This window comes from Pseudopodoces humilis, chromosome 29 (assembly GCF_049639895.1).
Source record: "Pseudopodoces humilis isolate 2021_Gansu_Grassland_sample_001 chromosome 29, ASM4963989v1, whole genome shotgun sequence".
Classification (NCBI taxonomy): Eukaryota; Metazoa; Chordata; class Aves; order Passeriformes; family Paridae; genus Pseudopodoces; species Pseudopodoces humilis.
The window spans coordinates 3,401,887-3,418,367 of NC_142228.1; the positions used below are offsets into that span (position 1 = coordinate 3,401,887).

The 16,481-nt window shown below is 42.3% G+C and overlaps 1 protein-coding gene across 1 annotated transcript; it reads right to left on the reverse strand.

The window, feature by feature from the left end:
* Positions 1-8,818: 8,818 nt before the first annotated feature.
* LOC102113787 (histo-blood group ABO system transferase 1-like) lies at positions 8,819-16,077 on the reverse strand. The gene is made up of 6 exons (XM_088068152.1): positions 16,003-16,077; positions 15,087-15,161; positions 14,126-14,194; positions 12,774-12,818; positions 10,914-11,048; positions 8,819-9,622 (listed from the first exon to the last, which is right to left on the reverse strand). The coding sequence occupies exons 2-6, from the start codon at positions 15,149-15,151 to the stop codon at positions 8,956-8,958; spliced, it is 981 nt and encodes a 326-aa protein (XP_087924278.1). The 5' UTR covers positions 15,152-15,161; positions 16,003-16,077; the 3' UTR covers positions 8,819-8,955.
* Positions 16,078-16,481: the final 404 nt, after the last annotated feature.

The following is a 16,481-nucleotide window of genomic DNA, read 5'->3' on the forward strand; positions in this document are numbered from 1 at the left end:
AGAAGTAGATGAAAATATTTCCTCTTCTAACAATATACTGATTCTTTTTCTTCTCACCAGAATGTCCATGTAAACATTAGGGGTTTTTATTGCTGAGCTGTTCTTGCACAGAGCCGAGGCCTTTTCTGCTCCTCACAGTGCCCCACTGGCAAGGAAGGTGGAAGGAAACACAGCTGGGTGAGAGGGATATTCCACACCACAGGACATCATGTGCAGTATATGAAGTGGGACGAGAAGGAGGAAGGGGAATGTTTGCACTCATGGCATTTGCCTTCCCGAGTAAATGTTCTATCCATTTATCCACTGACCTTGGACATACTCCTCATCCTTTTCTTTCTCTGCTGCCCACATGAACTCTCCATGGCCATACCCATTTTTTATCCCTTCACTGACTCATTTCAGCACATCTGAGGTAACCTATGGATGTGGCCTTTCTAAACCTGTCAAAGCAGCTTCTTCTCTAGTCAACACACTTGACTCCAGTGTCATTCCTGACCTTTGGCACTAGATCACTGCTCCAGAATTCTCCATGTGTTATTCTGCTGTTCTGGCTTTGCCTATCCACTTTGACATGCCTGTATGCTGCTTCAACATTTGCCACACCACTGACAACTGTTATTTCATCAAGCATCATTTCATTGACACCCTCAGCCTTCAAAGTCATCTCAACCATCTGCCCTTGTGCTGTACATTTCTACTGGCCTTTCTACCACAAGTTATGCCAATTTTTGCTTCCCACTCCTCCACCTGAGTCCATCATATGGACTGAAATATGGACTGGACTGAAATACCCCTTCCATGCCTCTCTTCCTACTTTTCCTCCTAACCCCTTAAAAAATTACACTGGATTAAAAAGTTTTGTTCAGCAAGTGGAACTTTGGAACTCAGTGTCATCGTCTGTGCACTACTCTGTTGATAAGCACGCATACAAAACCCTTTGCAGTTCTTCACAGACAGTTTGCAATGTGCATCTGCAGTGTGCTCCTTCTGATGTTTGCTGTGTGTGGAGAAAACTGTTACCAAAATCTCTAGGTACAGATCAGGAAAATGGCCTTAAACATACTCACATGTAAGAGGTTACCAGGCAGACAAAAGAGGTCCTACTTGCCTGAATTAACTGTCTGGGGCAAGTGGATGCATAAGTGCACAGCAGGAAGAAGCGTCTTTAGGGGAGAGTGTCAGTGTTTGTCCTACAGAACACGATCTGTTCCAGTTTTATGAGTTAATCACACCTGAAAGTTCCTCCACATTTGCCTGGGAAGACAGCAGCAAAGGATCTTTGATGAATTTGACTGTAGGGGGCTGTAAGATTCACCTGGGCATATTTACTAAAGCACTGGAAGATGTAAATCTGGCCAAGGACATGGGGGGTAACAAAAAAAGCTTCTGTAGGAACAGCAGCAATAAAAGAAGAACCAGGGAAAATGTGGATCCTGTCAGGAAGGATATGGGGCTGAGGTACCCAACAACTTTTTTTGCCTCATTCTTCACCTGCAAGTGTTCCAGACACAGCATGCAAGCAGCAGAAGGTAAAAGCAGCAACTGGGGAAATGAAGAACCTTGTGCTGTAGAATAAGACCGGGTCTGAACATTAAAGAAACCTGAAGGTTCACATGCCCATGGGACCTGACAAGATAGAGCTGAGTCCTGAGGACACTGACAGAGGAAGAGGCTGAGCCACTGTGCATCATATTTGAGAAGTCACAGCAGTCCAGTGTAGTTCCCATGGACTGGAAAAGGGGAAACATAACCCAAATATTATGAAAGGGATATTAGGAAGACACAGGGAACTACAGGCCAGTCTCACCTCAGTGACTGGCAAAATCTTGGAGCCCCTGGAAGCTGTGCTAAGGAAAATAATGAGGTGATTAGTGACAGCCAGCATGGCTTCACTAAAGGCAAACTGTGACAAATTTAGTAGCCCTCTGTGAGGGGGTGGCAGCAGTGATGAACAAAAGAAAGGCAACAGGTGTCAGCCCCCTGGACTTGGGGAAAAACATCTGACATCCTTGTCTCTAAACTGGAGATGAATGGATCACTTGGATCACTGGTGTGTAAGGAGCTGGCTGCATGGTCACGCTCAAAGAATTGTGGTCAATAATTCATTTTCCAACTGGAGACCGGGTCAGGAAAAGTGATCCTTGCCCTCAGCTCAGCTCTGATGAGGGCACACCTGGAGCTGTGCTCAGTTCTGGGCTCCCCAGTGCCAGGCACTGACTGCCTGAGCTCAGCATTAATTCACACAGAGGCACCAGACTTGAGGGATGGGCCTGTGCCAATCCTGTGATTAACAAGGCCACCTGCAAAGTCCCACAGGTGGGACAGGGCCATCCCCAGCACAGGAATGGTCTGAGTGAGCATTTGAATGAATTGACATTAACCCTGAGGGGAAGGATGTGGGGGTTTGGGGATGGGGAAGCTCTACATGGCTTGGCAATGCATGATTGCAGCCCACAAAGCCAATTTCATCCTGGTCTGGATAAAAACATGGCCATGTAATAAATAGACATGATACATGCTAACTAAATTGTAATTATTTGAAAATTATTATTATTAATATATATATATAATATTATTATATTATTACTATAAAAAGAATCAGTGTTACAAGGCAGATGGACCCCTTTACAGATGTTACATGTTAAAAATAGGATACAGGACGTAGTTTTAAGGTAAGTAATGTCCCAAAATCAACCTTGAGATAGACAAAGTTGGAACAACTTTAGGCATAAGGCCTGAGATTATGAAATGCAAGACTAATTAGTAGAACACAGTGCTTACTTACATAACACAACATGCTTAGTACACACGTGCAACCTGTAAGGTTATCCAGGACAATGAGGATGAGTGTAAACCTTCATCCAAAGACCACCAAAAGAAGACTGAAGACCCCCTAGCAACAAGTGAGGCATGCTCCATGAAGAATAGTGATGTAGAATTTAAGAATTGAAAGTGGGAGGGAACTTACAGGAAACATTAATGAATATGTATAAGCATATAGTAGTATATAAGTTTAATTTGAATTGCTTTGTTTTGTATGTGAGGTGGGATGAGAAGCCCTCTCCATACCTGGTTGGTTTTGCTTATGTTTTAATCATACTTCATTACTGGCAAATTACATACATAAATTGTATTTATTTTTTTACTAAATTGTATTCTTTTACTAAATTGTATTCTTTTATACCAAATTTCTATTCAATTCACTAAATTGTATTAATTTTAATTAAACTACTGTTAATTTAATAGACCTAGTTGTCTGACTAATTTCATTTATAACTGCTGCTGCTCCTGTTGGCTCACAGGCTTGCAATGAATGCTCCGGGCAGCAGATGGAAGCAGCAGCTCGGATTTGCTGAATTTGTGCTGCAGGCACCGCCTGGAGAGACAGGAATGCCAACTGCTAGAGCTGAGTGGAAGGAGGAGCTGGGGGAGGCTGTGTGTAGGTGTTTCAGCAGCCTTGGGAATTGTCACAAGCACTGCTGGAGGCGTTTCTGGAGATGACTTTGTTTACAGCTGGAAAATTCACTGGCAGTGGAGAACAGTGTTGTAAGACTGACCTCTGTCTCCTTAGTTATATTCACTTCTGCATCACAGCTAACCTGCTCTGGCTTCATATTTTGCCCACTACCCCACTCTAAAGATTGCTACCCTATTCTGGTACCTTGAGTTTCACTCATTATTTAGCCATATCCATAAAAACTGCTTTAGAAGCCTGTATTTGCTGTGCCCTGGTCCTGTCAAACCTGACCCACAGCATGAATCTCTATTTATAGAGATTTATTCCATGTTGAGCCATTGATTTACCATGCTAGAGGCTAGGTCATCACAGAGTGATCCATTCTGATTCATCACTGACTTCCTGGCCTGCTCCACCTTATCAGCTTGGCACTTGGCCTGTCCCATCCACAGCCAGTTCTTCTGCATTCACCAGCAGCACTGCTCTGGTCTGTCAGTGTTCCACTGCCCTGGACAGGTTCAGCTACCTGCTCCTCCTCCTCCAGGTGCCAATTAAACTGCACAGCCTCCTGTTCCCAAAGTGAGAAAACTCATTCTTGGGAATTCTTTTGGATGCATCACTCTGAATTTCCTCCAAACACTTGGATGACAGAACCTACCAGGGAGTCAACCTGGCCTCTAAAGGCAGCCAGCCATGATTCCTGTCTTGTGTTTCCTGACTACAAATCCACCTGTATTTCACATTCCTGCAAGTATAAAGAACTTGGTTATGGCTTTGCATAGATTTGTAAAGGCTCTAGGTAGAGCGTACAACCTTATGTATGAAACAGGCACCAATTTAATGCACCAATTTTAAGATTTATTTTTCCATGAGGAGCAGTTTGCATTGACATCTTCATTCTCCTTCAAGAAGTTCTGATGCTTCATGAGCCTTTGTCTTACAGTGCCAGTATTCTCTTAGTGTCAGTTGTTAAAAGCCAAGGATTTCTGAAGGTGGCATGGCTTTTAATGGGGAGACAAACAAGCAGAAAAGAAATGATTCTTATGGAGAGTATAACTTTTACTTATGCCTTACCCTAGTCCATTCAGTTTAACAAAATGACAAAACTGATCTACACCAGCCCTTTGATTTGGTGTGTTGAACCCTAATGCAATTCCTGATCTTGAGAAATATTATTAAGATATAACACAAACATGGTTCCAAAAATCAATCCACTGCCTGATTACATAAAAAAGGGGGGGGGGGGGGAAAGGAAAAAAAATACTGATAGAGATTTGTCCACTTCTAGGGACATAGTACCTTGGTGAGATACATGGAACTTGCTGAGATCTGAGCTCACCCAGTGTACACAGGTCCTTCCCCTGTCTGTGGTCGACACTCTTCTCTAGGGAAAATGATTATGTTTCAATAGAGGATTAATATAAATTAATTGATATTAATAAATGTAATAACATTTGATAATTGATTTGATAATTAATCAAATTAATTGGTTAGTGGGTTAATTGAAAAGGTCTGAAAAGGTTTTCTAGGTTCATTTTTATAATCTGGGATCTCTTTGATCTGAAATTTTACCCTCATCAGAAATGAGGATAGCTTCTTGGCCCTAAAACAGATCAGCTTGGATCCACTCCTCAGGATTACTTTGTCTACTCATGTTTGAAAGCAGTCCAAGGTACTCATGGATGACCTGGGAGAAAGATTTTCTGAGAAAAATATCTCAGTACACATGTTGTAGCCCTGGTCTGACTATAGGCACAGTGAATATCATAGCACTGTTACCACAGTAATAAATAAGAGTGCAGAGAAAACAGTGGAACTATTTTGATTACACAAAAGTGACATTTTACTTCATTAGAGTAAAAACAATAGGATCTGGATATCTGGTGTCCATTCACTGCCTAAAAATCAAAATTATTTACTTGAGTCCTGATGGGAGGAAGAATTCAGACATTATCTTAAAGCTATGTCCTTGTGTTATCTATAATATTTTTTTCTTTCTGCTCTGACCTGGTTTGTTACTGTTTATGCTCAGTTTTAATCCATCAGGTTTTGTTCCAAGTTTGAAGATCTGAGACTAATCCATTACTCTCCTGTGTTGGTCACCTATCCACTGTTTTCTTGCCCAGATCCATCACTCTTAGTTCTTTAATTTAGTTTGTTCTGCCCATTTTACACCCAGTATCTCAGTCTTATTCAAACCTATTGTTTCACTCACATCTGTAAGCCCCAAAAAACCAAAATACATCTTCCTCTGGGCTAACTTATTCATATTCAGTTTCTATCCACATGTCAAGAAAAGAAGTAGATTTAGCATGGATGGAGGAAAAAGTAAGAATGTTGTAATGGCAGTAAATTATCCATATTATCTGAACATGAGATTTAATAAGAACCACTTGATTTGTGAACATGGACACCTGGCTCTCATTCTCTTAGGTGAAATCATGTATTTTCCTCTTACAGGTAGCAGCTTAGCCATGTGTTGAGGTATGGAGGATTACAGCAGTAAGATCTCACCCCACTTAGGCCAAAGAGGTGGCAATACACCTCAGAGCTATCACTGATGTGTTTTAAGAGACCCCTTCCACCTGCCTCATGTAACAGAAACATTTAAGTACAAAGACACTGAGGGGTCAACAGCAATCTGCTCCAGCTGCCAGCCCAAGCCATAATATCCTGACACATACTCAACTTTGTGGAAATCTGGATGCAAATTTTTCCTTTGCAGAGTCTGTGTGGACAAGCACGTGGAGCTGAAAAGATCCTGGACATTTTTTCTAGGTGGTGTGGCCTACTAAGGAATATGAGGAAATGACCATTTTCATTTTTCCTCTTCAATTCTCTTTTAAGCTCTGAAAGGCATCCTGGTTCAGCCTTACTCCTGGGTTAGGAGCCATAGAGACTTTGTGCACTGTTGTAACTTTCTGTTCTGGGCTCTTTCTCCCACATTATCTCAGTGGAACTCTGTGACATATCCCAGCTCACTGCCTGGCCTGACACAATGGTGTCAGTTCTTTGTTCCTTCCTCTCAAGCAGAACCACTCACCATCACCTCCACACATCCTCATTACTGGCTCCTAATAGCTCTTCCTGTACAAGAGGTGCAAAATACCACAGGAGTGAGTTACAACATCCACAACCCACCCATTCCATCTCTGATAATGGAAGGCATTGGCATTGCCAGCAGGCCTGATAATGTGTGTCAGATTGTCCAGGAGGCTAAACCATTTGTTAGCCTTTAAAAATTCATTCCTTGTTACCAGTGGGACGAGGTTTTGGAAGCCAGTAAGGCTAAATCTCACAAGAAGTGTTTATACTGTCTTAAAAGTTAAATTGCAACTCAGCACAGACTCTCTGTTATACCATCCCTTGCAGCCAAGTTTGAATGGAAATAATAGAAAATTACATTTACTCTGGCCTAATCTGTCCTGCTGCATAGTGTTATCCTGGCCCAGGTACAGAACTCTGCTGAAGTTTGTTCTATTCATGCAGTTACAGTACATTTTGCCATGACCCACCTGCATTAACCCTCTTTCCTGGCCAGGTTTAACCCCAGCACAAGGCATGAATTCACATGGTGCAAGGATCAGCCAAATTTTCTTACCTTGATGAGGGCTACTAAGGCAGAGCATTTGGGAGTCCTCATTCACAGCTGCCAACTCAGCTCCTCTGTGCACTGTGTGTTCACTCCTGTCTGTGAAGGTGCTGGGAAAACTGCAGTTTCCAGGCATTGGGCAAGGAAGATCCATGGATAAGAGAGATCCTCCAGTCCTCAGGATGTTCCAGGGAAGTGGGGCTGTAGAACCTGTGGAGGTCTTTGTTCCCCACTGGGGAGTGGGACCCTTGCAGTGTTCTGTCTCCCAAGGGGTCACGTTTCACACGTTAAACCCGTTTGGCAGTGGCAGAGAGTGACTGAGAAATCAGATAGCAACAGAGGATTAAGAGGGGAAATGCTGCAGAAGGAATATTAAATTACCCCTCACCTAATTCAACACTACGTTTTCATTGGACCATCATCAGCATCTGTGATTTCTGAAGTGATTCAAAAGGGCTGGTTCATACCAGAATTTCTCTGAGTCTTACAATTCAATCTGTGTCCCCTTCCATTAATCTAAAATTATTTGATTACTTTTGCCTAAATATGCTAACTCAATTCCCCAGAAGGCTTCAGCTGAACTTTCACATCAGTCTTTATCTGAAAACTCTTCATAGCACACAGATTCCTCTTGTCTGACCCTTTTTCAGTAACCTTTTACTGCCCATTTGAACATTTGAACATGATGTTATCTCCTTGTTCTGCTTTCAAATCTGGGAAACCACTCTTAAGGAATACAATTGCAGTAAAGCAGATAACACCATTAAAATACTAAACAACATTTAAGAGCAATGAGATACACTTTCATAAAATATTATGACAAGTGTACAACCCAGACAAATGAGAGTGTCACATCCACTTCAACCTCCTGCACAGCTTGGTTTGCTCATGTGTCCTAAGTATGGGTCAGCCACGCTACCTGCTGCTCTGATTTGTGTTTAACTTTGTTAAATTGCATTTTTACATCATTATATTTCAATGGAGGTGCTTTCTCTGATCCCTTTGACAGGGGTTCTTTGGACAACCTGAGTTACCTGTTCAGGACAGGAGTGAACAAGAGTAACAGATGGACTTGCTCTTGCTCCTGTGGCACTTCCAGTGGCCCACAGCAGCACAGGGTTATGACTGCAGCTGTGGCACAGGATTGATTTGCCCCAATTTTTTCTTGCGTACATAATTTCCAGTTATTTGTCTATTCTCATTTCTACTGAGAGCAGTAGAAAGCTTAATGAAGTCATTCAGCTAATGATTACATTGCTAAAATATTGCTGTAGCTGAAGATACAGCTAATACCGAAAAAGGAAAGTTGAAAGACTTCAAATATAATCTAATTTTCTTTTGATAGTCCACATACATTTAGGATTTGTAGAATCACACGTGTTTTTAATTTATCAGATAGTTCTATAACTTGAACAATGAGGAAGGGGCTTTCCTTTTGTCAGAAATTAATGAGTAAATGATTGAAGCCTGCTAGTAGTGTATCATTCAAATTCTCAAATTATCATATTGTTAGGACATCTTTTCAGCAAATAATATAAGACAGCAGAAGACAAGTATAATTGCAGACCCTAATCTATGGGGACCATTTGTGAATTTTCAAACTGACTTTATTCAGATGCCTAAGTACTGTCATTTTGAGTATCTCCTTGTCAATTTTGATATGTTCTCAGGATGGCAAGAAGCCTATGCTTGTAAGCATGCAGATGAAAGGACAGCTGAAAAGCAAAAAGTTGAAAAAGAAGTTCCTAATAAAAGAAATTTCTGGGTTTTGTAGTCTCTAGCTAAGGAGACCCACTTTATGGACTAATCCATGCAGAAAATGTGTGCAGTGCAGAGGGAAACTTCCTTTGCCCATTACCCTCAGTTTAGTGGGGCTGTAAAGAGCAAAGGCTTCACATTCTTTGTTTCAGGAACTTGTCTGCACTGGGCACATCCTCTTCACCTGGATGCTGCTGGGGCTCAGCTCCGTGTCCCAGTAGTACTCTGGGGACAGCAGGCGTGTGGGCCTGTGATGCAGGAGGTATTTGTTGAGGTGGCTCTCATGGTGCCACCAAGCCTCAATTCCATTTTCTCTGTCCTCCATCAGCCCTTCAGAACAGGCTTGGGTCAGTTTGTAGACCTCAGACACGCTGCCCCCGTAGAAGCTCGCTGTGTAATGGAAGTCCCCTTGTCCCTCAGGGATGGCAGCTTGTGACTCAGGATGTGTCTCATGGGCGTTGTTCTCGAGCTGGGAAGTGATCTGCCAGGAGCTGATGGTTGCCACCAGGGCATCAATGATCTCCACACCGATGTCTGCCAGGAGCTGGACATCAATGTCCATGGAGTACAGATAGTCCACCTCGTACTGGAACTGGCTGTGGATGTATGAGCTGATGATGTCCATACGGCTCATGGGGATGTCCTGCCACCTGGGGTCATTCTGGACAGGGATGACAAACAGGTGGTTCTCAGGGGCCATCTGAAGGTGAGAGATCTTCTCGGGACTGTCTGTGAACAAGTAGAAATTCACGTGGTGCCCAGCAAGGAAGTACTTGTTGGCAGATCTCATGAACTCTTCTATGAACTGGACATATCTAAGAGACATGGAAAGAAAAAGAATGGAGAGAGGCTCCTCCTGCTGAAGAATGACAGCTTTTCAAATTCATTTTCTTTGTCTTTTTCTATCCATTGCTCCTTACAATGTTAGTGCTCTTTATTTAGCTCAGCTGCTGCCCTTCAAGCCTTTCCCCATGCTGCTGTGCACATTATACCACATTTTAGCTTTCATTTTGCACAGAACACGTGCCTTCCACCCAGTGCTGCTCTCCAACATCACTCCAAAAGGTGAATGCTTCCTCTCATCCCTCCCTGTTACCTGCTCCCTGGCACTCTTTCTGCAGTGGAATATTTTAACTTCCTAGAGAGGAACTTAGAATCAACAGGGAATCATGGAATGGTTTGTGTTGGAAGGAGCCTTAAAGACCATTTGATTCCATCCCCTGCCATGGGCAGGGACACCTTCCCCTATCCCAGGCTGCTCCAAGCCCCGTCCAGCCTGGCCTTGGACACTTCCAGGGATCCAGGGGCAGCCACAGCTTCTCTGGGCACCCTGTGCCAGGGCCTCCTCACCCTCACAGTGAGAAATTTCTTCCTGATATCTGATCTAAATCTATCCTCTTTAAAGCCATTCTCCCCCATTCTGTCACTACCCACCTTTGTAAAAAATCCCTCTCCCACTTTCCTGTGGGGCCCCTTTAGGTACAGGAGGAGCTCTAAGGTCTTCCTGGAGCCTTGTCTTCTCCAGGCTCCACAACCACAACTGTCTCAGCCTGTTTTTATAGGAGAGGGTCAGAATCATCAATTAAATAGTTTTGATTGCTTTGAAATACCTGAAGTCATTGTGTAACTCTTAAGATGCCAGTGGAGATTGAGGGAATACAGCTCTTTACTCAGAAACTCGAAAAAGAACCTCCCCAAGAACATACAAACTGTAACAGTGTGATTAATAATATTACTAGAGCTAATATTTTAACTTTAAACTCTTATGGAAACCCAATAAAATCTCACCTTTAGAGAATGTTTCTAATTCTTAGTGCAGGATAGAGGGAGGGCTTGTTGTTAGAAATGTAGCAGGAGCTAGAATTTTTATTTCAATGGGTCAAAATGCTAGCTATATTTCCAAGGATATTTTCTCTCCTATTCCAAACAATGTCCCAGCAGTTGGCTTACTTTGGAAGGTGACACTCACATGTCACATTTCTCCCAGTCTACAGCTGCTCATATTCAGTCTTTGGAATGTTTCTCACTTGTGCTCCATGAGCAGTATTGCAGCATAACTGCCAGGTGAGAGGTTTAACTGACAAGAAATAAATGACAAACCAATACTTTTCAACAGCAAAAGTGACCACTCCAGTGACCAAGTTCTTCTGCAGATATTGAGCATTCAGGATGTCTCTGTTGAACGTGCCTTCCCAGACAATTGGAGCCAACCATGGTGTCAACACCAGCACATCCTGTCTCCTGCAAGGGGTTGGGAATGAAGGCAGTGTTTAGATGGCCCAGGAAGTTCATGAAGACAAACACAAGCTTCTTCAGCACAGATGTTTACCTCTGAGTTGATCATCCCAGTGTCCCTTTGAAATCACTAAGGGTCAAGAAAGTACTGTCAGCAAAATCTGAGCTGTGTGCCATCTTATCCTGGAGCAGACACCTGACACAGGTGTCTATCCTTGCTTGTCACCCACCAGCTCCTGAGCTGTTCGTGGCTGTCACTCAGAGGCAGCTTTTCACAATCCAGCCATTCCTTAGCACAGAGCACAGCACATCCACCCATTGTTCCCAGCCTGGTTCTTCTGGAAAGCTCTCAGCCCTCAGCTGCTGTGTTCCAAATGTGCAGCTCTCCACCCTGATTCTGGGACAGCAATTGCACCACAGGCTTCTGACTGCACCACAGATTTCTGTCTGCACCACAGATTTCTGATTTCACCACAGATTTCTGATTTCACCACAGATTTCTGACTGCACCACAGATTTCTGTCTGCACCACAGATTTCTGTCTGCACCACAGGTTTCTGATTTCACCACAGATTTCTGATTTCACCACAGATTTCTGATTTCACCACAGATTTCTGACTGCACCACAGATTTCTGACTGCACCACAGATTTCTGATTTCACCACAGATTTCTGATTTCACCACAGATTTCTGACTGCACCACAGATTTCTGACTGCACCACAGATTTCTGATTTCACCACAGATTTCTGACTGCACCACAGATTTCTGATTTCACCACAGATTTCTGATTTCACCACAGATTTCTGACTGCACCACAGATTTGTGACTGCACCACAGATTTGTGACTGCACCACAGATTTCTGATTTCACCACAGATTTCTGATTTCACCACAGATTTCTGCTCCTTCTGCTCACTCCCTGTGTGTTGATGGAAGCTCTTCAGCTGGGCTGTTGATCTCCTCCTCTTTAGGACAGAGCACTCCCTAATTCCTTTGGGATGATGGACAGGTATTTCCCTGATGCTTCTAGGGTGTTGTTTACTGCTTTATCTCTGACACTCAGGAGAACATCCCCTTCCCACAATGAATGGAGTTTAGAGCTCTGCTAATCAGTTCAGCCAGGCTATTTCCAGAGCAGATGTGAGACCTTTCTCTGCTCTGTGCTGAACAGTCCCAGCTCTCTCAGCTTTGCCTAATAGGAGACCTGCTCCAGCCCTTCATCATCCTTTATTAAACTCTCTCCAGTACGTCCATACATCCTTTACTACTTTTTAAATTTTGTTTTGTTTTTTTTTCCTAGTGCAGATGGCTCTATAATAGGCAATTCCAGAAAATAATTTATCCCAGTGACCTAAAATGTTCATTCCACAGGCTTTTACACATCAGGATGCTGACTGTTACCACTAGAAATAGAATCAGCCAAGGCCTCTTGTTTTTTAGCTTCTGAGATGAGTGGTGACAGAGGATAAAAAAAATTAATTAAGGTAAAATGAAACCAAAATATTTTCAGCATTCACCATAATTTCTCAGTTTCCTTTCTGAAAGTAAAAAATGGAAGATTCTTCATCTATGCATTTCTAATGGTTTCTGGAAAAGCTGCTTTTCTAGTTAGACATTCTCTCCCGTTCTCCCATCTTGCTCTCAGCTGTCCTGACCTTTCTGTGCAGTCAGTCGTGTGTTTCTGAGAACAATGGGATTTCATGTTAATGAAGCCAGAGGAGTTACACTTACCATGGAAGCATCAGAGATGTTTCATCTAAGTCTGTTTTTCTGCAACTGAGGGAGAAATAAAAGATACATAAATCCATCATGGCACAGAAGTTTTGGATTTTCTTTATCTGAGAGATGAGCCCCACAAGAGATCTTTCAGTGTTTCAGCAGTACTGCCCTGTGATTCCATGTCAGTGAGTATCCAGACTCCACCACAAACACTATTATATTATTTATACTAGTTCATATACCATGTGAACTACATTTAACAGACTACTCAGCTGGTTTAAGTAGAGCTGAATGCAAATTAATCAGTTTTAAAATGATTTTCAACATGTCTGTTTCTGTGGTGCATCCTCAGAAAATTCAGTTTTACTTCTACACAGTGAGAGCCTGGTCCAGTAATGCCAAACACCTTGCAAAAAGTCTGGATTTTTCTGACAGGCTTATGTCTATAGGACACAGAGCAGAGGTCACTGCTCTCCATTCTCTTTTATTATGCATGTTCCTGCAGATGGGTCACCAGTCTTGATTCCTAGATTTTCCACCAGGAAAAACAGGTTCTGTAAAGTGGAAACACTTACTAAAAGTAACAGATTAAATGGGCTAATAGAGAGAAATTAAAAGAATCACATGTGCACAAAACCAGAAAGATATCTAGCCATATTAATATTTTTTGGGGGTGGTAGTATGAAAATACAGTCTCATACTGGAATATCTTAAATTTCAAATTAATTACAAAAAGAATGCATAGTTTTTGTCATATTGCTTTATTGGCATTAAATATTTCTCCCCTAGTCATATGTGCAGGACTCCTTAGAGCAGAATTTCTAGAGAATTACACAACTGTCTCTACTATAAAAGAAGTGATGAAGAGGGGAAACTGAAGTGAAAAAAAGCAGTGGGGATAAGAAAAGTGTAATTCATAAGACTAAAAAAGAAAATAATAAAATATGGATCAGTTAAATGAAACTAAGTATTAGAAACCCAAAAAGTTTCAGTCTGGTAAACTACCAGGTTAAACTCTTTCTTGATTCCATATCCAGAATCTCATCAAGTTTGTGGACAGCACCATCAGAGGGAGTAGACAACATGCCAAAAGGCCCACATTTTTTTAATGAATACAGAGGAAGTCTGGATGAGTTCCTTGCACAGGGACAGGCAGCTTCTAGGTGTCCAAACCAGTGGGATTAAGCTGCTTTTTCACTGCATGATTCTGGGGCAGCTGTGTCCATGGACTCACATTTGCCCATATAAAGTCTCTGGAATCTGAGCACTGCAGGATGGCCAAAATGGAAATTAGCACTGTCTTGTGGTTAAGAATGAGTCTTTTCAGATGAGTGTTGTCCTTGTGGCATGAATAATGAACTTACAGTACTGAACCCTCTGCAGGGGAGGCTGCATGTTCCCGGTCTCTGGCTGGGGAGAAAGGGTGGTGGTACCTTGGACAGGGTAAGAAAACAATGAGTCAATGATAAAAACAAAAATCAACCTCTCCTCCACTTCCTTTGTGACTGAAACTATAAAACAAAGCTGACAGAATGCACGTTTGTGGGATCAGTATGGTGATGCAAATCTCAGCTGTTTCGAGACAGGTTTTACCCTAAAGTTATCTGGAGATCTGTTAACTCTGAGGATCTGTGAATGATTTAATTTGTCCAAGACTAGTTGCACCAAACAAAATGTGTCTGCTTTGCAGCAGAGCTTGGTCTCAGCTGGTGCCAAAAACTGACTGCAGCTGCCTCTTGGAGCAAGGTGTTCACAGCATCACTTTGCTCTGGCCAGCACATGGGATCTCCTCTGATGTCAGCCTGACTGTACTTTTAAACTAAAATGTGAGCATTTGTGCCAGACTCTGCTGCAGAGAAACTGTATGGGTGAAAAGCTTGTCCTAATTCCTCCAACTGGAGCAGATCTTCAATTTTGTTCCAGCAATTTCTGAATTAACCCCACCTGATCATGAAAACCAAGGGAGACTCAAACCAACCATGTTGCAGAATAAACACAGCTAAATCCACTCCACAGAGTTGCAGCTCTGTGCCAGGGTCCTTGTGCTGGTCTGGAGCACAGAGGTGTGGGATGTAAACAAGAAAACACACACTGGGGCTCACAGGAGTATACAGAATGAATCATCATTTTAGAATTTCACAGGAGAGGTTTAAAGTGTCCACACCTTGCTTACTTTTATCTTTTGAGTAAAAGGGGATACCAAATTTAGCTTTTTGTAAATTCTTACATTGTACCTGCACAAGTGTAGTTAGAAGAAACCTGTCTCAGTCTGGGCAATAGAAATATATGCTAATTAAGAATAATTATCAAAGGTTAAACACCCACCAGATTGCACCAGTGATTCCTGCTGTCAGTAGAATTGCCAGTCCATGTACTTTTGTGATTCCCATGTCCTTAGTGCTGCAAAAAAGATGGTGAACTCTGAATTGACAGCAAAGTGGAAAAAAACCTTCAGAACACACACAAAAAAGGCAGAGAATACTGTAGTTATTAAATACTGAGTAAGTATTTTGTTTTACCCTGCAGGTTTGGACATAATATGGAGAAAAAATTACATTCTCTAGATAGGAGGTTTTACATCTAGGTATTTATAATACATACTACATCTTTACAATAGATATGCCACAAACTGAGCTCTCATTTTAAAACAGTATAGTAAACCATTTTAAATTGTTCAAACCAATAATTCTCATTTCAGATTTTCTCTGAATCAGGTTTTATTTTTTCCTCAGCCAGTGCTTGCTTGCTTTCTTTCTTTCTCTTTTTCTCTCTTTCTTTCTTTTTCTTTCTTCTTTCTCTCTTTCTTTTTCTTTCTTTCTCTCTCTCTTTCTTTCTCTCTCTTTCTCTCTCTCTTTCTCTCTCTTTTTCTTTCTTTCTCTTTCTCTCTTTCTCTTTTTTTCTCTTTTTCTCTCTTTTTCTCTCTTTCTCTTTCTCTCTCTTTTTCTCTCTTTTTCTCTCTCTTTTTCTCTCTCTCTCTCTCTTTTTCTCTCTTTCTTTTCATGTAGTTCTCCTTTTTGGCCTTGGTTCCTTTGATTCCTTGGGCTTTCTACTCTGTCTCTCACTGCTGCTCTAGGTCAGCTTCTCCATCCTTTCCATGTCTGTTCTCAACTGTGGTTCAGCCACATCTTCCTTTGTGCCAGCCTTCTGAAAAGGCTGTAGCATTGTTTGTCAATATTTCCATCCCCTCTTTCAGCTGCTCTTCAGCATCTCCTCCTGCTCTAACCCCATCCACAACACTCACCCGTGGTTGTTTGAATCCCCACAGTTCAGCAGCTCCTGTTGTTCTCCTGTGCTGGCCCAGCTGTGCTCACACACCTGTGTGTGTCACAGCACAGCAAATCCTTCTGTCCCAGCCCTGTGTCAGCCCTGGGCCCCCACCCTGCTCCTCACCTCTTGTGGGAGTGCTCTCCTGAGTGATGGGGAAACAACAACAAACCTGCCCCAGCCACTTATCCCTAACCCTGCAGCTGGTGCCTTTATGGATTACCTAAAGGCAGAGTTGCATTTATTGAAAAAAACAGTTCAGTTTATTGAAGGGCCTTCAGGTGCATTTAGGGCAGACAAAGCTCCCTCGGGGGCTTCAGCCAAAAAATTAATGACAGGTCAAGGGTTTTCACATTTTTATAAGTTTGGTCCAGTTGCATATTGGGGGTTAATCTTCCATTTACAGCTTCAGGTAATGAAGTCATTTACCCCCAGTTTGTTCTCCCCAACTCACTT